The following is a 27018-nucleotide window of genomic DNA, read 5'->3' as shown; positions in this document are numbered from 1 at the left end:
GCCCTGGATAAGGGCGTCTGCTAAGAAATAAATAATAATAATAATAATAATAATAATAATAATAATAATAATAATAATAATAATATGTTAAACGTGTATTGCATTTTATTGGTATTTTTTTTAGACCTTTTAGTGAAAAATTGGCAAATGTCTTTTCAGGCCTTTCAATGCTGCACCTCCCGTCATCAGAAATAGGAAACATGCGAGACATGGAAACATTTTTTTTTTTTTTTTTTTATATAAATAAATCAAAGGAAAAAAAAAATCACGATTTCAGGTTGTAATACAACAAACTGTGAAAACGTCCAAGGGGGTAGGCACTGTGTATGTGTAAATATATGTAAAAAAAAAAAAAAAAATTATATATTATATATATATATATATATATATATATATATATATATATATATATATATATATATATATATATATATATATATATTTTACACACAGCTCTGGAAAAAATTGAGACCACTGCAAAATTATCAGTTTCTCTGGTTTTACTATTTATAGGTATGTGTTTGGGTAAAATGAACATTTTTGTTTTATTCTATAAACTACTGACAACATTTCTCCCAAATTCCAAATAAAAATATTGTCATTTAGAGCATTTATTTGCAGAAAATGAAAAACTGGTCAAAATAACAAAAAAGATGCAGTGTTGTCAGACCTCAAATAATGCAAAGAAAATTTCATATTCATTTTTAAACAACACAATACTAATGTTTTAACTTAGGAAGAGTTCAGAAATCAATATTTGGTGGAATAACCCTGATTTTCAAGCACAGCTTTCATGCGTCTTGGCATGCTCTCCACCAGTCTTTCACATTGATGTTGGGTGACTTTATGCCACTCCTGGCGCAAAACTTCAAGCAGCTTGGCTTTGTTTGATGGCTTGTGACCATCCATCTTCCTCTTGTTCACATTCCAGAGGTTTTCAATGGGGTTCAGGTCTGGAGATTGGGCTGGCCATGACAGGGTCTTGATCTGGTGGTCCTCCATCCACACCTTGATTGACCTGGCTGTGTGGCATGGAGCATTGTCCTGCTCGATAAACCAATCCTCAGAGTTGGGGAACATTGTCAGAGCAGAAGGAAGCAAGTTTTCTTCCAGGACAACCTTGTACTTGGCTTGATTCATGCCAAAGCTGCCCGATTCCAGCCTTGCTGAAGCACCCCCAGATCATCACCGATCCTCCACCACATTTCACAGTGGGTGCGAGACACTGTGGCTTGTAGGCCTCTCCAGGTCTCCGTCTAACCATTAGACGACCAGGTGTTGGGCAAAGCTGAAAATTGGACTCATCTGGGGGTGCTTCAGCAAGGCTGGAATCAGGCAGATTTGTCAAGTACAAGGTTGTACTGGAAGAAAACTTGCTTCCTTCTGTTCTGACAATGTTCCCCAACTCTGAGGATTGGTTTTTCCAGCAGGACAATGCTTCAGAACTGGAGCAATTTTCCCATGAAGAATGGACACAAATTTCACCATCCTACTGTGCAAAGCTAGTAGAGACCTATCCAAAAAGACTCATAGCAGTAATTGCTGCAAAAGGTGCTTCTACCAAGTACTGACTTAAGGGGCTGAATACTTATACAACCAGTAAATTTCATTTTGTACATTTTCTTTGCAAGTTTTGCTGACATTTAACCTCCTCCTCATATAACAGTTTTCAGTTTAACCACTACAGCTTTGAATAAAAAAAAGTTTGTTTGAAAAACTGTGCATACATTATTTGTAATTCAACAAAATATGAAAACTTTGCAGAGGGGTGAATACTTCTGCAACTACGTTAATGCAGCAGTTAGGGTTGAACTCAGCCACAAAAGCAATGAAATGTGTAACTCGCCATTACCACCCCACACAAGCAGCCAAAGGAACCAGACAACACAAGCAACGCAGACTTCTGTCATCAGGGAAGACATAGAACATGCAACTCTTTCCAGAGGACACAAGACATCCATGCTGCTACCCACCTGGGCGGTACTGTCCTGCGACGTCAGATCTTACATGCTGGAAGCAAGAATCTGTGTGCCATGTGCAGGGGAGGTCGTGGGTTGTTAGATGGGCATCATATATATATACCACTCCTAAAACTACGGTTGCATGTGACTAACCCTTTTTTCTAGGGACATGGATAAGGTACACTATCCACTCTTACGGCAGACTCCTAGCAGTTCTGTGGGAGGAGGAGTAAAGGCACACACCCCCTATTTAGGAAAAAGAGACTGCAGAACCAAGGCTGCAAGAAAAGCACCCCAGCGTAACTCAAGGTGGATATGGCAATGGAAAGTACAGGTGTGTAATGACTTCCAGGTAGCAGCCCTGCAGATTTCTGGATAGGAATGTCCCTGAAAGCAGCAGTATATCTGTTGGAATGAGCCTTACTCCCCGCAGCAGGCACCCTACAGCCAACCTGTATGGCTATTTGAATGCTTTGAAATGCTAGAAAATGGTAATAGTGCATCGAGACATGTCAATTACTTACAAACTTGCATTGAGATCAAAAGTGCATGCAAATATAGTTCTATTTTTGTAAAGTTGATCCAGTTCTGCAGCCTGAAGTGGGTGTGTATGTGTTGAAGTGTACATATGTATCCATTGCTACAGCACCAGTGGACAATGATGATGGATGTCTCGTGTCCTCTGGAAAGAGTTGCATGTTCGATGTCTTCCCTGATGACAGCAGTCTGCGGTTGCTTGTGTTGTCTGGTTCCTTTGGCTGCTTGTGTGGGGGTGGGAATCGATAGTTAGGGTTAAAAACCTTAACGCCACATTTCCTTGCTTTTGTGGCAATGAGTTCAACCCTAACTGCTCCATTAACACAGTTTTTTTGCAAAGAATGTCCTTGCTTTTTGAAGAGACTGTTTTTATTTTCATTATAAAAACTACAGCACTTCTGTGGAGGTGTTCCATACATGACTGCTGCATTTCACCACATTGTATTAGACATGTTAAAGCAAAGAGTGCAAACTCAGGAATTCCAGAAGAATAGTAAAACAATGTTGATCGTTTGTATCTACATAGTTTGTGAAATCTATGCTGCATAACTAAGATAAGAAATGAAGTGTCACAATAGACAACATAAGAGACTTAACGTAATGTAGGGGCCCTTCATGTCAGTTTAAACAGGTTTTAATGGACAAGACATAAGGTTCATTTCACAAGGTCTCAAAAATCCTCATGGTTTTGTCCATAAAAACCTCTAATTATCATCTATTAATGAAACATTTATAATTAGGGCTTGCATTTCGCCACAATTTGCGATTCTGTTTTAAATTCTCACTATCTAAATGTAATATAGCTTTAAATCCTACGAGTCAGGAAGGAGAGGCATTGCCCAGCTGCACTGGGAAAGGTAGGGTGTTTTTTTTTGTTTTTTTTTGGTGAAGCCAACGTGAACTGATTAACATTTTCCGGTACTTATTGGCTATACGCCAATTTCATTTTTTTTTGTATCGGGGGTGTTTTATCGGTTCTTACCGGAAGCCCTATTTATAATGCAATCTTCATTAACAGTAAAAAAAATAATCATGACCATGAAACATGAATGTAAACAATTGTTACACAGCAAGGGTGTAACATACTGCTCATTCTCAACTGTAAGTGATTCTATTAAATGTAATGTTAAGCTGCAGTTGGTGTGATTTTACTGCAGTGTGGTGTTCAACTGCAGGTCCATGTGCCTATTATTGGACCTGCAGGTTATTGTTCAAAGCTATTTAACATAATGAGAAGGGCCTAATATAACACACAACAACAACAACAACAACAACATTTCAAGTTTTTTTTTTTTGTGATTTTATGCAGCACTATTTTTTGTTGCTAATGAATACAATCATTTTCCTCATTGAGTAATGTGGCTTGCTCAGAATCCCATCAGAGCCTTCACCCCAGCGGTGGCCACTTTATGGGTATTTAACATGGTAAAAGTTTCTAGATACAAGAAGCTGTTCTTCAGTTCAGGTACCTCGTACAGGAAATCAAACCTGTTTTGTGAACTGTTTGTAAAACATGTAAAGAATAAAAGTACAGATGTTTTTTATTTGGATTCGAGTGCATGTTCGTGTATTTGTTCTTAAGTTAAAGCCTCCTTCCTGATTACATGACAAAAGTTTGCAGTAGATTGGCAAGTAATGTTGTTGAAGCTGACACCCTGGGACCCTTCAAGAAGCTGCTTGATGAGATTCTGGGATCATTAAGCTACTAACAACCAAACGAGCAAGACAGGCTGAATGGCCTCCTCTCGTTTGTAAACTTTCTTATGTTCTTAAGTGGTACTAAATAAAATGCGTTGTCTGCCATTTAAAAATCTCACGTACTCCAGGTTTGAAAACCGCTGCATTAGAAGAAACCACATTACTAACAGATACAGTTGAGCATATCATAACAACACAGGCACGCCGCGCTCTTCTCTAGGAGGCTGTGTGGTCCAGTGGTTAAAGAAAAGGGCTTGTAAACAGGACGTCCGTGGTTCAAATCCCACCTCAGCCACTGACTCATTGTGTGACCCTGAGCAAGTCACTTAACCTCCTTGTGCTCCGTCTTTCAGGTGAGACTTAATTGAAAGTGACTCTGCAGCTTATGCATAGTTCACACACCCTAGTCTCTGTAAGTCGCCTTGGATAAAGGCATCTGCTAAATAAACTATTAATAAATGCCCAAATAAAGCTGCTGAAAGTACAATCAGACTGCATCCACTGTTTTCTTCAACTCGTCATTCAAACCGGAGACTAGTTGCTATTGTGGTTACTATATTGATGCTGACAGCAAACACTATTCGACTTATTTTTAAACTTTATTTGCTCTATTAAATGTAAATAGATAGTTAGGACAGCGAGGAAACAGAATAATCTACATTATTAGGGTGAGTCTGAGATTGTTGAGTATTTTTTTTTTTTTTTTTTGCCCTTTCATTGATGCAAGACACTTGCATGGTCACCCCTAAAGTTATGGCGCTGTAGGCACAAATCTGAAAACAGTGGAAACAGGTGACAATTGGCCTGGACCTTAAAGAGTTCAGCACTATTGGCATTATTCTGAGATATGCGCATGGGTAAGCGGCTCATTGCATTTTGTCTGTGTGATTACACTATTATTAATGTATTTTAAAAAATGTAAACTTTCGGTACTATAAAAGATGTACTTTTAAAACATCAAAACAGATCTCAAAATAATGCAAAATTCGGCAAGACACCGTACTTAATACTCCGAGGTGTCGCGAGTCAGAGTTCACACGCAGCAGCTGAATATTCAATTACTGCCAGAGTGGCTAGAAGGTCTGTGCGCAGACAAGTATAGAAATATTTCGGTTTTGAGGCGGCTGATGAAACAGTAAAACAATATAACAAGACCTTGTTTTTCTCCATGGAAATTGTGAAGCAAAGCACCACCAAGTTAAAGTAAGTTATTGCTTTTCAAATGTAAATAGCTGTAAACATCTCTATATGTATACTTTTCATATTGAAATGTTAATTATATTTAGGGCTTCTGATTTTCTGTTTTAACCGATAAAACACCCCCGATACAAAATAAATGAAATCGGTGGATAGCCAATAAATACCAAAAACATCTGAAATACTGTGGAAATGGTTAATCAATTCATGCTGACTTTACACTTTTTCTATTAAAAAACAAAACCTACTACAAGAATAATACGTACATTTCCCAGTGCTGCTGGGCAATGTCCCGCCTCCCTGACTTGCATCTATCATTGATTCGTTCTGAATACTTTAAACAATTTATCAATTTTATATATATATATATATATATATATATATATATATATATATATATATATATATATATATATATATATATATATATATATATATATATATATATATATATATATGTGCACCTAAGTGGAAAGAAATAGAGCAAGCTGTGAAAAAAGCAAGGGCTTCATCATCTCCAGGGCCTAATGGAGTTCCGTACAGAGTGTACAAGAGTGCTTCAGGAGTTCTACGAATTCTGTGGAAATTGATGAAAGTGGCATGGGAAAAACAGGTTGTACCAAGAGCATGGCGCCGAGCAGGTGGAGTCTTTATACCTAAAGAAAAAGATTCTACAAGCATCAGTCAGTTTCGTCCCATTTCCCTATTAAAACGCAAGATTTTCTTCAGCATTATTGCTCAGATTGTCAGCTTACCTATTAAAGAACTGCTTCATTGACACTTCAATACAAAAAGCGGACATTCCAGGTTTCCCAGGTTGCTTAGAACACATCAGTGTGATCTGGCAACAAATTCAATCAGCTAAAAAGGAGAGGAAGGAGCTCCATGTGACATTCCTGGATTTGGCTAATGCATATGGTTCAGTGCCACATGAACTACTTTGGGCAGCATTTGATTTTTTCAGTGTACCGATGACAATAACAAATTTAGTGAAAGCCTATTTTGGAGATTTGCAATTCAGTTTTTCAACTTCATAATTCAGCACTACATGGCAATGCCTAGAGGTTGGAATAATGGCAGGATGCACCATTTCTCCACTGCCTTTTACCATGGCAATGGAAGTAATCATTAGGGCATCAAAATGGGTAGTAGGAGGAGAGCGCTTGGCTTCTGGAATGCGACTACCACCAATTCGAGCATACATGGATGACATGACAACCATGACTACAACAGTAGCCTGCACTAATCGATTATTGGGCAAATTAACCAATAACATTGAATGGGCACGAATGCAATTCAAGCCCACTAAATCAAGGAGCATCTCTATAATTAAAGGCAAAGTAGAAGATAAAACATTCTTCATTAATGGTGAGGCAATACCAACAGTGTCTGAGAAGCCAGTGAAGAGTCTTGGGAGATGGTACGACAGGGATCTAAAGGACACAGTTCGTGTGGGAGAAGTTAGACAACAAGCAGTGGAAGGGTTGAAGAGCATAGACAGCTGCGCTCTACCAGGTAAACTAAAACTCTGGTGCTTTCAGTTTTGTCTACTGCCGAGGTTGCTGTGGCCACTGACTGTGTACAAGGTTTCTTTGACAACAGTAGAGAAGCTGGAAGCTTTAATCAGTACATACATCAGGAAATGGTTGGGAGTTCCACGCTGCCTCAGCAGAGTGGGACTTTATGGTAAAGGAATACTGCAGCTACCAGTCTCTGCTCTAACCGAGGAGTTTAAGTGCGCCAAGGTCAGACTGGAAATGACATTAGTAGAGTCACGCGATAAATGCGTAAGGGAGGCAGCACCTGTGTTGAAAACTGGAAGAAAGTGGGCGGCAAAGAAAGCTGTGGAAGATGCATAGACTGCCCTTTGAATTGGTGATATCATGGGGCAAGTTCAGCATGGAAGAGGGGGTCTTGGTTTCAGTTCAGCTCCTCCTACATGGCACAAGGTAGCCCCAGCTCAAAGGAGGAAGCTGGTAGTCAACGAGGTGCAAAAGCAGGAGGAGAGGATGAGGTGTATAAAGGCCATTTCCCAGGCCAAGCAGGGAGAATGGATGAGATGGGAGAGTGTGGAACAATGCAAGATTGGCTGGCAAGACCTATGGTCAATGGAACAGAGCAGGATCAGTTTCCTCATCAGGTCAACATATGATGTTCTTCCATCACCACAGAGCCTAAACCTCTGGGTAGGAGAGGATCCCTCATGTCCTTTGTGTTCATCACCTGCAACATTAAGGCACATTTTGACAGGATGTAAGGTGGCTCTTAGCAAAGGACGGTTTACTTGGCGCCATGACCAGGTGCTGCGATGTTTGGCCTTAGCATTGGAAGACAAGCGTAACATGACCAATAAGTTGTCACCTCTTCCATCAAAACATTACACACAAAAGACAACATTCCTCCGCCCAGGAGAGCAACCACCAAGAAAAGGTGTTAAAACCAGTCCTCGCCCAGGACAACTGGAAGCTGCTAGACTGGAAAATGCTGGCAGATGTTGTTCAACGGCTTATTTTTCCACCTGAGATTGCCACCACTAACCTTCGACCAGATATTGTCTTGTGGTCTGGATCAGCACGCCTTGTTCACCTGGTAGAGTTAACAGTGCCATGGGAGGATGCTGTAGATGAGGCGTATGGGAGGAAGAGACTGCGGTATGCTCAACTAGCCACTGAAGCGGAACAGCGAGGATGGAGAGTTCGGGTTTACCCAGTGGAAGTGGGTTGTCGAGGATTTGTGGCACACTCTACAACCCGGTTTCTCAGAGACGTCGGATTCAGTGGCCAAGAGTTGCGTCGCACAGTGAAGAACTTATCTGAAGCAGCAGAGAGGAGCAGCAACTGGCTGTGGTTGAGACGGAAAGATTCTGGCTGGGGATCTCAAGCACAATAGAAAGAAAGAAACGCTGATGTACAGGTAAGTAAGCTGGGCTGAGTTGAGTGGGGGACGGAGGGGGGTGATGCTGGGATGCCAGAATCACCGTCGACCCCTCTTGAGGTGTCGTGGGCTAGGTGACAAAACACTGAGGATGGAAGGTGCCCACTTGAAAACCCCAGAGATGTACCCTACTTAGCTCAATCCAGACGGTTGTCATGGTGATGCGCTGGGGAGGCCGCACTGTGGTTGATCCCCGGAGCCAGCATCGCAGCCGTTGTGTGTGCTGATGCGCCAGGGAGGCAAAATAAGCTGATCCCTGGAGCCAGCATTACACTTCAGCCATTAACACCAGACAGAAGGATATCTACATCATCATATGGAAGGAAACGTAAATGGATGGAGACACATATGGATCACATTAGTTTACTGTAAAGCTACGTCTTAGTTGGTGCTTATCTTGGCGAGAGCAGAGTTCAAATCAGCATGAAGTTTTAACATCTACTCTCGTGTAATGGAAATCAATTATATATATATATATATATATATATATATATATATATATATATATATATATATATTATATATATATATATATATATATATATATATATATATATATATATATACACACACACACACACACACACACCACACACACATACAGTGCCTTGCAAAAGTATTCAGACCCCTGACCAATTCTCTCATATTACTGAATTACAAATGGTACATTGAAATTTCGTTCTGTTTGATATTTTATATTAAAACACTGAAACTCAAAATCAATTATTGTAAGGTGACATTGGTTTTATGTTGGAAAATATTTAAGAAAAATAAAAACCTGAAATATCTTGCTTGCATAAGTATTCAACCCCCACACATTAATATTTGGTAGAGCCACCTTTCGCTGCAATAACAGCTTTAAGTCTTTTGGGGTAAGTATGTACCAGCTTTGCACACAGTGTCGGAGTGATTTTGGCCAATTCTTCTTGGCAGATTTGCTCCAGGTTGTTCAGGTTGGTTGGATGACGCTTGTGGACCGCAATTTTCAAATAGTGCCAGAGTCTTAATGGGATTGAGATCAGGACTTTGACTGGGCCACTGTAGGACATTCACCTTTTTGTTCTTGAGCCACTCCAATGTTGCTTTGGCCTTATGCTTGGGATCATTGTCCTGCTGAAAGGTGACTTTCCTCCCAAGCTTCAGTTTTTTAGTGGACTGAAGCAGGTTCTCTTGCAGTATTTCCCTGTATTTGTCTCCATCCATTCTTCCTTCAGTTTTAACAAGATGCCCAGTCCCTGCTGATGAGAAGCATCCCCACAGCATGATGCTGCCACCACCATACTTCACTGTAGGGATGGTGTGTCTTGAGGCATGGGCAGTGTTAGGTTTGCACCACACATAGCGCTTTGAGTTTTGGCCAAAATCTTTGGTCTCGTAAAAGGTTACTACAAAACCTTTTCCCACATCGCAGCTGGGTCACTCTCATGCTTTCTGGCAAACTCCAGACATGCTTTCAGATGGTACTTTTTGAGTAACGGCTTCTTTCTTACCACCCTCCCATACAGGCCAGTGTTATGCAGAGCTCTTGATATGGTTGACTGGTGCACCATTACTCCACTCCCAGCCACTGAACTCATAGCTCCTTCAAAGTGATTGTTGGCCTCTCTGTGGCTTCTCTCACAAGGTCTCCTTGTTTGAGCGCTGAGTTTTGAGGGACGGCCGTTTCTTGGCAGTGCCTGGGTAGTGTGATGCAGCTTCCACTTCCTGATTATTGATCCAACTGTACTCACTGGGATATCCAAACACTTGGATATTATTTTGTACCCTTTCCCTTATCTATGCATTTGTATTACTTTATCTCTAACTTCTGTAGAATGCTCTTTGGTCTTCATTTTCCTTCAGATTCACAGCTTGACCAATGATCCTTCAACAGTGGGGTTTTTATCCAGAAAATGTGACAGCAACTTTAATGGTTCACAGGTGGAGGCCAATGGTAAGGTAATTGTGTCCTCGTTAAGGCAATTTCTTTCATCGGTGTAAACTGGGAGCTTCCACAGCACAGCTATTTGAAAATTGCGATCCACAAGCGTCGTCCAACCAACCTGAACAACCTGGAGCAAATCTGCCAAGAAGAATGGGCCAAAATCACTCTGACACTGTGTGCAAAGCTGGTACATACTTACCCCAAAAGACTTAAAGGTGGCTCTACCAAATATTAATGTGTGGGGGTTGAATACTTATGCAAGCAAGATATTTCAGTTTTTTATTTTTCTTAAATATTTCCCAACATAAAACCAATGTCAGCTTACAATAATTGATTTTGAGTTTTAAAATAAAATATCAAACAGAACGAAATTTCAATGTACCATTTGTAATTCAGTAATATGAAAGAATTGGTCAGGGGTCTGAATACTTTTGCAAGGCACTGTATATATATATATATATATATATAATTTTACTTGCACTGGTAGTAATATATTACTTCATCATATGTATAGCACTATGATATTCGTGCCAACAATAAAAGGCTTGCAAATATTTATGGCTTTACAGTATATAAAGTCATATTTACTATCCAACCTTGCCTCTCATTATTTTGACTGACCGATATATTAAATATGTAGTGCAGACTCAGCTCACGGTGAAAATTAAAAGCCCCTGAGGAAGAAATTAAAAGCATTATAGCCCCCTGTCGGTAACACTAGTCTTCCCTCGGGGCAATCATTTTCCATTACAACCTTCCCTGCAGTCCATATATTTTTCAAGAATAATGAAACTTTAAACTTTATAAATTAGTGTTGGGACACTGAAGGCAAAAAAACCAACATGTGCATGTCTGCCAGAAATGACTCAATTGATAGAAATGAGAAACACGTATCACAACATGCTTTGCCTTTCACAGATTTACCACCTCGCCAGAATACACACCAGAGCGCTGTCTGCGTGGGCTTTCTGTGTAAAACACGGCTGCATTTTAAGAGTCCAGATTAGCATGCACACGCAACACCAGCTGCCAAACAGAAATGCACAAAGCTTCAGGTTCTGCTTCCGATTTGGGAAGAGAGTCAATCGAGTCCATTTCTGTCTGTCATGTGATACAGACCAGGTACGGACTCCAAAACGCTGGCCCAACTGGCAAAGGAAATGTCTTGTATTGAGAGCAACATTGTGGTTTTCTTTCATGTTGCGATCCACATTTATTTTATTTGAAGTGTTTAATGAAGTTCAAAGCGAATGTTCTTATTTTATTAAAATGTGTCTGTGGCCATTTTGTTTATTGCAAAAGACACAGCTGGAATGACAACCAGCAGACACAGGGGTCCCCAGGATTGAGACACCTGCTGTAGGGCATCCTTTGTTTTGCAGTTTATTCAGTGAGGTAAAGGAAGGCCTTCACAGCTTATTCTTAGGTCTGCAACATTTCATTCAGCTTTAATACAGTGTTAATAAACCGGCTTTGATCACGTTTGGCAAAGGAAGAAATATTTGAATACTAGAACATTAGAAATGCCTGCCATGTCTATCCTTTACAATAGCAATGCCTGCCATGTCTGTCCTTTACAATAGCAATGCCTGCCATGTCTGTCCTTACAATAGCAATGCCTGCCATGTCTGTCCTTTACAATAGCAATGCCTGCCATGTCTGTCCTTTACAATAGCAATGCCTGCCATGTCTGTCCTTACAATAGCAATGCCTGCCATGTCTGTCCTTTACAATAGCAATGCCTGCCATGTCTGTCCTTTACAATAGCAATGCCTGCCATGTCTGTCCTTTACAATAGCAATGCCTGCCATGTCTGTCCTTTACAATAGCAATGCCTGCCATGTCTGTCCTTTACAATAGCAATGCCTGCCATGTCTGTCCTTACAATAGCAATGCCTGCCATGTCTGTCCTTTACAATAGCAATGCCTGCCATGTCTGTCCTTTACAATAGCAATGCCTGCCATGTCTGTCCTTACAATAGCAATGCCTGCCATGTCTGTCCTTTACAATAGCAATGCCTGCCATGTCTATCCTTTACAATAGCAATGCCTGCCATGTCTGTCCTTTACAATAGCAATGCCTGCCATGTCTGTCCTTACAATAGCAATGCCTGCCATGTCTGTCCTTTACAATAGCAATGCCTGCCATGTCTGTCCTTTACAATAGCAATGCCTGCCATGTCTGTCCTTTACAATAGCAATGCCTGCCATGTCTGTCCAGGGGTAGAAAATTCCCAGAATCTTAACATGCCCGGTCGGGCATGTAGCTCTAAATTTTATGTGCCCAACACACAATTTTACAAGCCCAAGTGTGAAACTGAAAAAGGCTTTTCTACTGCTGGTGATTCCAAACCAATAGAGGACTTCTGGACTGCATGTCCTGCTGTGAGTCAAGTGTGTCTCGTGCTAACACAGTCTCAAACATCCAATGTTCTACTGCTGCATCCTCTTGGTTGCCAATGTTTTCATCAAATAAGCATCGATCCAGTGCTTAATTTGTGCCAGGGCTTGCCGGGGCACAGCCCCAGAACCTCTGGGCGCGCAGAGCCATATTCCCGTTACCTCTAATTAAAAATCTCAAAATGCTTTCTTTTTAAATTCTCAACACAGCTGTATCAAGTCTGCAAGTTCTTGCGTGCGCGCTAAAGAGAGACTGCCACGTTTCTAGCCTACTTTTATTTACTTTACGATTTCAGCTTGAGTGCCTTTAAGTAAGATGACACTGCAGGCTACAACTCTATTGTCGTTTTTTATACACAAATAAGCTTACTTGATTTGAAAAACATCATGAACGATACAAGCAACTTCTTACACTGCTTGGTTTGATTAAATGAGTAGTACACAGCAAAATATGAAAGCTGAACATTAACTTCAAAGAACAACGACAACTTTAATGAAAACAAAATATTGCAGCCTACTTGAATAGGATCATTAGCCTGTTACATTACATTAAACAAAAACAATAAAAAATGAAGATCTGGTTCTCTCTTGCCTTTTTCAATGAATATAATTTAATTAATAGAGAATAAAAACAAACAAACATACTAAAGACATCAACTACCTAGCCTAAGTTTAATTAATGTTTTTTGTAATCTACCAGCGGCTTCTGTTCCATACACATCGCTGATAATAGTGCAGACCGTGGGTCGTGTTGGGGTGTTTATTTTTATTTATTTTTTTAAATCAATGTCGTCCTTCTGGAGTTCTCTGAATGTCTTAATTTGTTTGTTTTTTACACCATTTAAATGCAAAACCATAACAAAGCATGTATACAAGTTTTTTTTTTTTTTATGTATTTATTATTTGTCCTGCGGTTGGCTTTAATTATTGTCGAATGTGCGGTGAAGGACGGTTTTATTGTCATTGCTCGCGCCCCGGCACCTCTTTCTTTACAAATTAAGCACTGTATACATCCAGTATACAAAATGTTGGGGGAGGGGGGGGGGGGGATGGCCAAAATAGTTTAACAGTGGTGTACTCAAATGACACAAAATAGCATTATTTTAAAATAAACTTTAAAGAATGCTCAAAATTTGCTGAATCTCTGATTAAACGCTTTTTGTTATTTCCCCCCAGTTTCGGTAATCCATTGCAAACACAATCCGTTATCACTCCGACAGCAGAATAGCTTAACCAATAGCAGCTCAAAACACTTGGGCATCACATTTTCTGCTGTTCACGCAGGTGCACAGGGACACAATACTAGAACACATGAGACGCTGGCTGGAAGGGATGTAGGTAAAAAAAATAAAAAGTGATGAGGGAGCAAATACAGAAGTTTAAATCTGCAATAAAGTAAATCAATGCTTTTGTTTTAGGGCATTGAATAATTGTAGGTGCCCCACCAAAATCTGTACATGCCCCGGGCCTGTCGCGCAATATCATTTTCAAACACTGATGTCCTTCACAAGAACAAGCTACAGACACTAGCTTTTCCTGTGACATGTGTTCCTGGACGTGAAGTGCAATGTGCAGCACTGAAGTATCTTTACAGAGTGGTCAGTAATTGTTTGCTGTGTCCTCATGTGAAGTGGAATATACAGCACTGAAGTATCTTCACAGAGTGGTCAGTAATTGTTTGCTGTGTCCTCATGTGTAGTGGAATATACAGCACTGAAGTATCTTCACAGAGTGGTCAGTAATTGTTTGCTGTGTCCTCATGTGAAGTGGAATATACAGCACTGAAGTATCTTCACAGAGTGGTCAGTAATTGTTTGCTGTGTCCTCATGTGAAGTGGAATATTGTGAATGGAACGTGCAGCATCTTCCCTAAAACTTTGAAAATAAATGGCATCTTTCATACAGAAAAAAGGGAGATCAAGTAAGATTTACTTTTATTAATGTGTTTGCACTGTCTACTTCAAATTGTGTTTTAATTGCGACTCTCTCTCTCTAGTTAGGTCTACCTCTCTCACACAAACTTCTTATTTTGCTCTTGGTCTGCTTTTTGCTTGGTCTCTCCCAAAATGGAGAGATGACAAATCTCTTTAATAACAAACCAGTTGTCTACAGGAAGGGAGAGCGACATCTCTGAGCAGCTGCGCTGATCAGAAACACGATCATCACTAATAGTACATTCAAATGGTCAATAACAGCTTATACAGTACACAGCATTTCTCTACCTCGGCTGACAACTCTGCCTCCTTCTCCAAAGTCAAAGACATCCGCAAACTCTTCAATACCTCGCCTCGTTCCCCACACACTCTGCTCGACACCCTCCAAATCAGGTTTTCACCTGGCACACCACTGAAACTGCTCTTCTCTCCGTCACCAACTCTCTACTCTGCCCGTGCAGACTCCCTCTCCTCTGTCCTAAATCTCCTCGACCTCTCTGCTGCCTCCGACACAGTTGACCACTCCATTCTTCTGTCCTCCCTCGCTGACCTGTGACTCTCCGGCACTGCTTTTGCATGGTTTTCCTCCTATCTCTCTGATCACACATACTGAGTATCCTGGCATGGCTCACCCTCTGCCTCTTACTCTCTTTCGACAGGTGTCCCCCCAAGGGTCCCCTCATCTCCTCCCATGGCTTCTCATATCATTTCTATGCTGATGATGCCCAGATCTTGCTCATCTTTTCCCCCCCCCTCTGATTTCCACATCTCCTCCTGTATCTCTACCTGCCTCTCAGCCATCCCCTCCTGGATGCACTTGCATCATCTCAAACTCAACCTCTCCAAATCAGAACTCCTTATCCCCCACTGCTGATCTCTCACTCTCTATTCCTCTTGAATCCACAACCCTCTCTCCCTCCTCATCCCTTTTCATAGAAACCCTCTGTGACCACAATAAGATCTTTAGCCAGCCACCTGGAGGAAGGGTGGTCTGTTTAGCCATGGATTCCCAGAGATTTCATTTCCCCTACTAACCTGGTGGGGGGGGGGGGGGTTGTATTTCCTCTCCTGAGTGCTAACGGACCACGCTTGCATTAAGCGAGTGAGCATAGGTGGGCCGAATTGACTTCTCGTTCTAGAATTTATGTTCTTATGATATTTTGTAATGTGATGCTTTGTATTGTGATATTTTGTAACAATTGTAAGTCACCTTGGATGAGGAAATAAACATCTATCTATCTATCTATCTATCTATCTATCAATCAATCATTATTAGACCAACAGTAGGTCTACTAGTGATGTTTTATCATCTTTTCCCATCTTTATGAAACATACATGGGTACTTTTGAGGAACAGTTTATACTGGCAAACACTTTTAAAAATGAAAAAAAGATTCTGCTCTTTTCAGAACTGATGCTTTAGTTTAAGTCTTAACCCTTTGCGGTCCATTTATTAATCGCGCGTCAGGCACGCCAGGTCTAATTAATTTTCACACGAGCAGTTAATTTTATACGCGCTGTTTAAAAGTATTTTTTTCACAGTCAAACGGGTTTAAATGGCCCTGCATATCAACAAAGCACACACTAGGCATCTCCAGCCCCGCCCCAGCCTTTTGTTTGCTATAGCGTTCAGCTGTGTAAGAAATAAATAATAATAATAATAATAGTCGTACATACCGATCGATCATCTCCAGATCACTCGTTTTATCACCAAACTCCTCAATAATGCGATCCAAGTCATTATTTTATTACTATAACATCTGAAAAAAGCTCTGCAAATGTCCATGATAGTCTCAGTGCGCTGACGCACTTAGCCAGCTTGTTTACTATGGACGCCCATTATCTGATACCTGATACCATGTATGACTATTCATGAGATACGCTTTTTTTTTTTTCCCCCCGACTTGTCTCGGCTCCTGTCGCTACCACTCGGCAATTGAATGGTTTTCTCGGCTTTTTCCGGAGAAAAAACGACTAAACACCCGTTTATTGTGTTGCTATAATGATGTCGGACCCAGTCCGACAATGGACCGCAAAGGGTTAAGCCTTCATTTGTGCAAAACTTGGTATGAACGTTCAACGAATTAGGAAAGCGAGTCAAAGGCTAACTGCATAACTTTGTTGTATTAATTGGCCATGTCTCTCTCTCTCTCAAAACAGTGTTCTCCGACCCCCCCCATTTATCATCCTACCCCACAACTTCCAAGTGAAAAAAAATATTAAAGAAATTTGTAGAAAATTAATTACAAATAAAAACTGAAATAGCTTGGTTGGATAAGTGTCCACCCCCCCTTTGTAATAGCAATCCTAAATTAGCGCAGGTGTAACCAATCGCCTTCAAAATCACACACCAAGTTAAGTGACCTCCACCTGTGTTATATTGTAGTGATTCACATGATTTCAGGATAAATTCAGCAGTTCCTGTAGGTTCCCTCTGCTGAGTAGTGCATTTCAAAGCAAAGACTCAACCATGAGCACCAAGGCGCTTTCAAAAGAACTCCGGGACAAAGTTGTTGTCCACAGATGGAGCAAAGTACAGAGAAGTCCTTGAGGATAACCTGCTGCCTTCTGCAAGAAAGCTGAAACTGGGACAGAAGTTCACCTTTCAGCATGACAACAACCCAAAGCACACAGCCAAAGCTACACTGGAGTGGCTAAGGAACAAAAAGGTATATGTCCTTGAGTGGCCCAGTCAGAGCCCCAACCTAAATCCAATCGAAAATTTGTGGCATGACTTAAGATTTCTGTCCATCAACGCTCCCCAAGGAACTTGACAGAGATTGAACAGTTTTATAAAGAAGAATGGTCAAATAGAGACCTATCCCAACACTCACAGCTGTAACTGCTGCCAAAGGTGCTTCCACCAAGTATTAACTCAGGGGGGTGGAGACTTATGATCTTTAATATATAATTTCTCTCAATAAAAAACTTTTCCCCCTTAACAGTGTGGAGTATGGTGTGTAGATAAGTGGAAAAAAATTCTCATTTAAATGCATGAAATTCTCAAGGGGGGTGTAGACTTTCGAGAGAGAGAGAGAGAGAGAGAGAGAGAGAGAGAGAGAATCTATCTATCTATCTATTAGGGATGGTAGGAAGCCTTGGTGTGGACGGAGATACTCACAGAGCCCTTCTCGATGACTCGGTTCAGCATGACCACTCCATGGCTCTTCTGCTCCCAAACCATCTCCCAGAAGTGACCGCAGGTGTTGGGCAGAGGACCCTTAATGAAAAACAATGGAAAGCGATCAGCTTACTAGCCACAAAGGATTTTATGAAAGGTACAGTGAAATGAATATGATACTCTTAGGTTAAATGAAGCTCTCTGTTTCTATGCCTTATTCTCGGTTATCTGTTTACACTTCCTGGGTTACCTCAGCAGTGTCTTCTGGGTAATGTTACTGACTGAAAGCATGTCAGCCAATAGGGGAAGCAGCTGGTTTGGTTATGACAGGAAAGATAAATGTTATGGGTGGGGACAAATCCACCTTTCATGTACCAAGGAAGTGCAATGCTACCTGAAAACATTGATTGCAAACAATTTCTTTAATCCAGAGTAGTAACAGATATTTATCAGAACATCTTTAAAGCTGCACCCATATATAAACTATAGAAGTTATTTATTATTATTATTATTATTATTAGTTTATTTAGCAGACGCCTTTTTCCAAGGCGACTTACAGAGGCTAGGGTGTGTGAACTATGCATCAGCTGCAGAGTCACTTACAACTACGTCTCACCCGAAAGACGGAGCACAAGGAGGTTAAGTGACTTGCTCAGGGTCACACAATGAGTCAGTGGCTGAGGTGGGATTTGAACCGGGGACCTCCTGGTTACAAACCCTTTTCTTTAACCACCAGACCACACAGCCTCCATAAATCTTACCTGTTGCACAACAGGTAAGATTTATGGAACTACTTTGTTAACTACAAATCACCAATTCATCTGTGGAATAACTCCCTGTCACAAAGACGCCCGGAGTGGGTGGCGTCAGACCAGAAGCAGGAAATAAAACGACAGAGAGGTGTGGTTTGGTGGAGCTGAGCGAATGGTATTTAATAAACAGAACAGAAAATAAAAAGGTTGTACAAACAAACACAAACACGGCACACGTCGCCAAAACAGACAAACAAAACAGACTAGACAGACAAACACGGTGAGCAGATACTTTAACTACTCTTTTTAATTTTAACTATGCTTTTTATCTTTACCTCCGTCTCCAATCCCGTTCTCCACTCACCGAACACCCAACCCCGAGTGAATGAAACGTGCATCTATTTATACTGTTGTGCTGGGATTCAATTACTAATTAATTATTCACTTGAATCCCAGCACGTGAATTAATTATGTGCAACCTTGTGTGCGCATATTACTTACTTTAAATGCACGTGCAGTGATGTGCAATCCCGTGCCTAAATACAATTATACATTTTTAAATATACGTGAAACACAGACCCGTTCATATCCCGTGTACCAATGACTATACACCAACATTAACACACGCACCATACAACACATAACACACAAATGCCCACAGGGGCGGGGCACATTGCCACATATACCCCCCCTTGTGCGCAGCACACATGGCCTCAATGGCCACCTCCCCCCTTAAAAACCCAGCAGTCCAGGACAAAGTCCGGGCTGGGAAGGGAGGCTTCAGTGGGCCCATGGCTGGCAATGCTGTCAGCACCCCTGCCGGTAGTGGCACGGCTGACCCAAGCGGGAGGATGCTGGTCCACTCCTGCAGCGAAATGCACCGACTCCTCCCGCTTGGGCTGTGGACGCTCAGGCTCCTCCCGCTTGGGCTGTGGACGCTCAGGCTCCTCCCGCTTGGGCTGTGGACGCTCAGGCTCCTCCCGCTTGGGCTGTGGACGCTCAGGCTCCTCCCGCTTGGGCTGTGGACGCTCAGGCTCCTCCCGCTTGGGCTGTGGACGCTCAGGCTCCTCCCGCTTGGGCTGTGGACGCTCAGGCTCTTCCCGCTTGGGCTGTGGACGCTCAGGCTCCTCCCATTCAGGTACTGGAGATGGGCAGCGACTGCTCCTCTCCCTCTTGCTCAATGGAAGGCATCCCTCCCATGTCTGCAGCTAGGTACCCCAGCACCACCATGGCAACGTCACGAACTGATGCCGGGTTGTGCTGTTGCTCCCAGTCCTCCCATTGTTCCCCATCTCGCATCCGCAGCGTGTTAATAACCCAGGGGAGGTCACTGGCGAAGTTCCCCTCGGGGTGCACCAGCCAGTCCCATATTTCCCGGGACGGTGGGGAACCCGGGGCAGTGGGGGTAGAGGGGTGGCTACTGATGCTTGGGGTGACAGCTGCTCCTTTCCCTGAGCCCGCGTATATGGGCACCCTGCCCCGTTGTGGCTGCCCTCCTCCCAGCCGGGCATGCAGGGTGAGTGCTGCAGCTGTTGTTGCTGCTGCTGCTTCCTGCAGCTCTTTCTCCCCATCCTCGCTTTACTATTTATTTATTTATTTTTTATTTTTTTTGTAATCCAACACTTTTTCCCGGTTTTTTTTTTTCCCCCACACACAAACACCTCTCCTGGTCTGATGCTTGGAGGCGCTGTTATCCCACGCAGGACACCACGTGTCACAAAGACAACCGGAGTGGGTGGCGTCAGACCAGAAGCAGGAAAAAAAACGACAGAGAGGTGTGGTTTGGTGGAGCTGAGCGAATGGTATTTAATAAACAGCACAGAAAATAAAAAGGTTGTACAAACAAACACAAACACAGGACACGGCACACGTCGCCAAAACAAAAAGACAAACAAAACGGACTAGACAGACAAACACGGTGAGCAGATACTTTAACTACTCTTTTTAATTTTAACTATGCTTTTTATCTTTACCTCCGTCTCCAATCCTGTTCTCCACTCACCGAACACCCAACCCCGAGTGAATGAAACGTGCATCTATTTATACTGTTGTGCTGGGATTCAATTACTAATTAATTATTCACTTGAATCCCAGCACGTGAATTAATTATGTGCAACCTTGTGCGCGCATATTACTTACTTTAAATGCACGTGCAGTGATGTGCAATCCCGTGCCTAAATACAATTATACATTTTTAAATACACGTGAAACACAGACCCGTTTATATCCCGTGTACCAATGACTATACACCAACATTAACACACGCACCATACAACACATAACACACAAATGCCCACAGGGGCGGGGCACATTGCCACACTCCCTCAAAAACGAGTCGGATTCTATAGGATTCTTACTGGTGCTGACCTGTGTGAGAATGTAGCTGCGCTTGGCCTCCTCCATGGAAATCAGGCTGGCGTTGATGTAGTCATTGGTTCCCAGTTGCAGGTGGATTCGACTGTGGTCGACTAGAGAAGAGAGACCATGTCAGTGCACCACACAGTCACATACACAGAGGTGCCCAAACACAAAGGCACTGAAACAAGCATGTCAGTAACACACATACCTGGGGTGTATGCCCTCCCCTTATTTGTTTATTTAGCAGACGCCTTTATCCAAGGTGACTTACAGAGACAAGGGTGGGTGAACTATGCATCAGCTGCAGAGTCACTTACAACTACGTCGCACAAGGAGGTTAAGTGACTTGCTCAGGGTCACACAATGAGTCAGTGGCTAAGGTGGGATTTGAACCTGCTGGTTACCAGCTAAGGTGGGATTCGGGACCTGCTGGTTACCAGCCCTTTTCTTTAACCACTGGACCACACAGCCTCCTACCCCCGTCCAACCCCCCACCCCTGTCCAACCCCCCATCCCCCCATCCAACCCCCTATCCCCCATCCCCCCATCCCCCCATCCAACCCCCTAACCCCAGCCCGCACTCACAGGGGCTGACGTCTCTGTAACGGTTCCTGGCTTTGTTCTCTGGGAGTTTGGAGATTTTACAGGGCAGCTCGCTGGACTGCTGGCGGATCTCCTGCACAGAGAGAGAGAGAGGAGTCAATTTTCAGGTACAAGGCTTTGAATCCTGATCAAAACCTTCAGAGCTCTACGGTGTGACCAAAGAAAATCTGTTGGTGCGACCATCAGTTTAGTTTTAGGCGTGACCAATCCTTTCAAAAACTGATTAGAAATGTTAATGGTATCATCTACAAATCTGAGAAACAAAGGTTTTATCACTGTGTCCCTGGGATTGTAGTCCATTGTATCATTATTTATATTGCTGGCAAGGCTCTAAAAACTACAAGTCCAAAACACCCCTTTTACTGGTAAGTGCATGCAACAACATGCACTTTGATCAGTGTTATTATTTATTTCTTAGCAGACGCCCTTATCCAGGGCAACTTACAATTGTTACAAGATATCACATTATTTTTACATACAATTACATTATTTTTTACACATTTATTTATTTTTTATTTACTTATTTTTACATACAATTACCCATTTATATAGTTGGGTTTTTACTGGAGCAATCTAGGTAAAGTACCTTGCTCAAGGGTACAGCAGCAGTGTCCCCCACCTGGGATTGAACTCACGACCCTCCGGTCAAGACTCCAGAGCCCTGACCACTACTCCACACTGCTGCCTGAGTGTTCAGTCCTCATGGTTTTAAACCTTGAGATACTGTGGGGGAGAATGCTGTGAGAGGTGAGCAGTGTGAGGGAGAATGCTGTAAGAGGAGAGCAGTGTGTGAGGGAGAATGCTGTTAGGAGAGCAGTGTGTGAGGGAGAATGCTGTTAGGAGAGCAGTGTGTGAGGGAGAATGCTGTTAGGAGAGCAGTGTGTGAGGGAGAATGCTGTGAGAGGAGAGCAATGTGAGAGGAGAGCAGTGTGCGAGGGAGAATGCTGTGAAGAGAGCGCAGTGTGCGAGGGAGAATGCTGTGAAGAGAGCGCAGTGTGCGAGGGAGAATGCTGTGAAGAGAGAGCAGTGTGCGAGGGAGAATGCTGTGAAGAGAGCAGTGTGTGAGGGGGAATGCTGTGAGAAGACAGCAGTGTCAGAGGAGAGCAGTGTGCGAGGGAGAATGCTGTGAGGAGAGCAGTGTGTGAGGGAGACTGCTGTGAGAGGAGAGCAGTGTGAGGGAGACTGCTGTGAGAGGAGAGCAGTGTGCGAGGGAGAATGCTGTGAGGAGAGAGCACTGTGCGAGGGAGAATGCTGTGAAGAGAGAGCACTGTGCGAGGGAGAATGCTGTGAAGAGAGAGCACTGTGCGAGGGAGAATGCTGTGAAGAGAACACTGTGCGAGGGAGAATGCGGTGAGAGGAGAGCAGTGTGTGAGGAGAGCAGTGTGTGATGGAGAATGCTGTGAGGAAAGCACTGTGCGAGGGAGAAAGCTGTGAAGAGAGAGCACTGTGCAAGGGAGAATGCTGTGAAGAGAGCAGTGTGCGAGGGAGAATGCTGTGAGAAGAGAGCAGTGTGAGAGGAGAGCAGTGTGCGAGGGAGGATGCTGTGAAGAGAGAGCACTGTGCGAGGGAGAATGCTGTGAAGAGAGAGCACTGTGCGAGGGAGAATGCTGTGAAGAGAGAGCACTGTGCGAGGGAGAATGCTGTGAGGAGAGCAGTGTGCGAGGGAGAATGCTGTGAGGAGAGCAGTGTGCGAGGGAGAATGCTGTGAGAGGAGAGCAGTGTGCGAGGGAGAATGCTGTGAAGAGAGAGCACTGTGCAAGGGAGAATGCTGTGAAGAGAGAGCACTGTGCAAGGGAGAATGCTGTGAGGAGAGCAGTGTGTGAGGGAGAATGCGGTGAGAGGAGAGCAGTGTGTGAGGGAGAATGCGGTGAGAGGAGAGCAGTGTGAGAGGAGAGCAGTGTGCAAGGGAGAATGCTGTGAAGAGAGAGCACTGTGCAAGGGAGAATGCTGTGAAGAGAGAGCACTGTGCAAGGGAGAATGCTGTGAGGAGAGCAGTGTGTGAGGGAGAATGCGGTGAGAGGAGAGCAGTGTGTGAGGAGAGCAGTGTGTGATGGAGAATGCTGTGAGGAAAGCAGTGTGTGAGGGAGAATGCTGTGAGGAGAGCAGTGTGTGAGGGAGAATGCGGTGAGAGGAGAGCAGTGTGTGAGGAGAGCAGTGTGTGATGGAGAATGCTGTGAGGAAAGCAGTGTGTGATGGAGAATGCTGTGAGGAGAGCAGTGTGTGAGGGAGAATGCTGTGAAGAGAGAGCACTGTGCGAGGGAGAATGCTGTGAAGAGAGAGCACTGTGCGAGGGAGAATGCTGTGAAGAGAGAGCACTGTGCAAGGGAGAATGCTGTGAAGAGAGAGCACTGTGCGAGGGAGAATGCTGTGAAGAGAGAGCACTGTGCAAGGGAGAATGCTGTGAGGAGAGCAGTGTGTGAGGGAGAATGCGGTGAGAGGAGAGCAGTGTGTGAGGAGAGCAGTGTGTGATGGAGAATGCTGTGAGGAAAGCAGTGTGTGATGGAGAATGCTGTGAGGAGAGCAGTGTGTGAGGGAGAATGCTGTGAAGAGAGAGCACTGTGCGAGGGAGAATGCTGTGAAGAGAGAGCACTGTGCGAGGGAGAATGCTGTGAAGAGAGAGCACTGTGCAAGGGAGAATGCTGTGAAGAGAGAGCACTGTGCGAGGGAGAATGCTGTGAAGAGAGAGCACTGTGCGAGGGAGAATGCTGTGAAGAGAGAGCACTGTGCAAGGGAGAATGCGGTGAGAGGAGAGCAGTGTGTGAGGGAGAATGCGGTGAGAGGAGAGCAGTGTGTGAGGAGAGCAGTGTGTGAGGGAGAATGCTGTTAGAGGAGAGCAGTGTGAGAGGAGAGCAGTGTGTGAGGAGAGCAGTGTGTGAGGGAGAATGCTGTTAGAGGAGAGCAGTGTGAGAGGAGAGCAGTGTGTGAGGAGAGCAGTGTGTGAGGGAGAATGCTGTTAGAGGAGAGCAGTGTGAGAGGAGAGCAGTGTGTGAGGAGAGCAGTGTGTGAGGGAGAATGCTGTTAGAGGAGAGCAGTGTGAGAGGAGAGCAGTGTGTGAGGAGAGCAGTGTGTGAGGGAGAATGCTGTTAGAGGAGAGCAGTGTGAGAGGAGAGCAGTGTGTGAGGAGAGCAGTGTGTGAGGGAGAATGCTGTTAGAGGAGAGCAGTGTGAGAGGAGAGCAGTGTGTGAGGAGAGCAGTGTGTGAGGGAGAATGCTGTTAGAGGAGAGCAGTGTGAGAGGAGAGCAGTGTGTGAGGAGAGCAGTGTGTGAGGGAGAATGCTGTTAGAGGAGAGCAGTGTGAGAGGAGAGCAGTGTGTGAGGAGAGCAGTGTGTGAGGGAGAATGCTGTTAGAGGAGAGCAGTGTGTGGGGGACTTCAGAGGAAGTGTGATGCCACCTCACAAGAAATCTGCTAACATTTGGTACGGGCATCCTTAACCTATTAAGGCTACTTTGTACATTTTAGGAGCATTTTTAACTGGCATCTACTTGTTATTTTAATTCTCTTTAAAATAGATTGTTATGATAACTTACTCTAATATTGTTAAAACGCACAAGTTAAGTTTAAATGTAATGCATCAAATGACATAAATACAGCTTGTCAGAAGAGGAAAGACACGAGTCTGTACAAATATATAAAATGACCATACTATGTACTTCCTTGTTAATGTTGTGTTCCGTGTTTGTTTTGTTTCAGCCATCGTGCCCTTTTGTTTGTTATATAGAGGTATTCTTTATTGTTGTTTTGTTGAATATAAACCCTGCGCGCCGTAGCATCTCCGGTCCACCCACCATTCCTTGTTTTGGTTTGTGTTTCTGGTCTGACGTCACCCCTGCAGCCATCTGGATCACAAGCCTGAACAACGTGTTGCTTCTTTAAACTACAGTAAAGACATGAGTACTATACTGCAGCCTATGCACCGCATGGGCAAAAATAAGCAGGCGCTCAGCACCCTAGTGTATATATATCTGTTCCCATGGCGTTGCTATTGTACAAAAGTGTAGTTGCATAAATAGAAGAGAGTTTAAATGGAAGGATAGTCAGTTTATTTTATTAAAATGTCTGCATACAAGCAGCTATGCAAAACTCAGTACGTTCCTAATAGTATTTATTTTTTTTAAGCTAGTTTGATTCTCTTAAATGGTAGATTCGCCACACAAGAAAAGAAAACAAATGCTTCCAGGTAACGTTAGCAGTTTTGTTTCGTTATATTAATACAGTACATTTCGTGGCACTTATGAAAGTAAACGTTCTTGAATGAAATGTTTAAAGAAGAAAAATATTATAGGAAGACTACGTAATTTATGACTATACAAATTACAATAGGTGTATTTTTATATTTACGTTTGTTCTGGGCATACTGTGACTTATACTGGCGATTGTTATGCTGCTCAAGTATACATTTGATAAAATTACAAGAATTTTTTATATTATATTTATTCAGTCGATAATCACAATTGTCGTGATAATTTACAGACAATAATCGATAGCTGAAAATGTCATTATGGTCCTTAGTAATTCTGATTTGTTTATTTTATCCAAGCCGACTTACGGAGACTAAGTGGTAGTCACTGGAAAGATGTTCATGTTGCAACTCTATTTAAACAATTCCTCAAAGAAACACAAGCTTTCCAGACACAGCCCCCATCACAGCTGTCAATACAAACCCTGAGCCAGCAGACATGAGGGCGCACCAGGGATCAGTCACTCAATCAGAACGAAGAACACAGCAGTAATCTGCATCTGCTTAGAGCTGCATTATCCATTGTGATGAAGTTGGAAGTGACTTCCCATACTGAGCCCATTCCATACGGACGGTATATGGGAATCTGTCTGCCTCTTTGTATATAGCTGGATAACCGCTTAATAAATTGGAATGAAGTTGGTATTTTTTTAGCATAAGTTATTAGGCGTATCAGATTGTGGGATCATATGGAGGAGTCTATCTCGCACTTACATTTTCACTTTTTAAAAAAAAATTTAACTTAGAGTGACCAATTACTATTTTTATTTATTTTCCCCCAATCTGGAATGTCTAATTATATTTTTTCTCCTCACCGCAGCAAGTCCCCACAGCACAGATGTTCCGAGATCCTCCGATCTCACAAGCCTAAAGCCAGAATCGCTTTTACGTCGAGTAATTCAGAGCAGGAGGTGGACAGGCTACCGATCCTGGAGATCAGAGACCAGCCCTGCCTCTTATCCACTCTTAATGTGCTTGGTGTCTGGCCAGTAGGGTTCGCTGTAGCACAATGAGGAGAAGCAATCTACATCAGCAGTCTACATCATGACCAGGACAGACCCAGTGCATTACAATGTACACACCTGGAATACTAAAGAAACGACACACACAAACATTAAAAAGAAAACAAACTTCATGCCTTTCTCATTAACAGAATTGTGGCTAGCGCTACCTTGCCATTAACATCTCTGCAAAGTCTTGATGTCTTTCTCAATAATAGAATTGTGTATTTCAAGGAACATCGGTTTGTTTTTTGACAACTGAAATGCCTCAAGTACCCTCTGCAATTTCCTGTCAAACACCACCAGGGCAGAAACCACAGCGACAACATCGTGGTCTTTGCTTGCTAATAATAAACTGCAG

At 43.0% G+C, this 27018-nt stretch overlaps 1 protein-coding gene across 1 annotated transcript in view; it reads right to left on the bottom strand.

The window, feature by feature from the left end:
- Positions 1-27018, bottom strand: part of LOC117405737 (tyrosine-protein phosphatase non-receptor type 1-like) — an 81336-nt gene that overhangs the window by 18734 nt on the left and 35584 nt on the right. Inside the window, exons 2-4 of the mRNA XM_034009120.3 lie at positions 21401-21491; positions 20825-20925; positions 17706-17804 (exon numbers count right to left, since the gene is read on the bottom strand). Of these exons, the coding sequence (XP_033865011.2) occupies positions 17706-17804; positions 20825-20925; positions 21401-21491 (291 nt within the window). The remainder of the gene's footprint in view (positions 1-17705; positions 17805-20824; positions 20926-21400; positions 21492-27018) is intronic.

This window comes from Acipenser ruthenus, chromosome 18, assembly GCF_902713425.1.
Source record: "Acipenser ruthenus chromosome 18, fAciRut3.2 maternal haplotype, whole genome shotgun sequence".
Taxonomy (NCBI): Eukaryota; Metazoa; Chordata; class Actinopteri; order Acipenseriformes; family Acipenseridae; genus Acipenser; species Acipenser ruthenus.
This window is presented reverse-complemented; position numbering and strand designations above follow the sequence as displayed.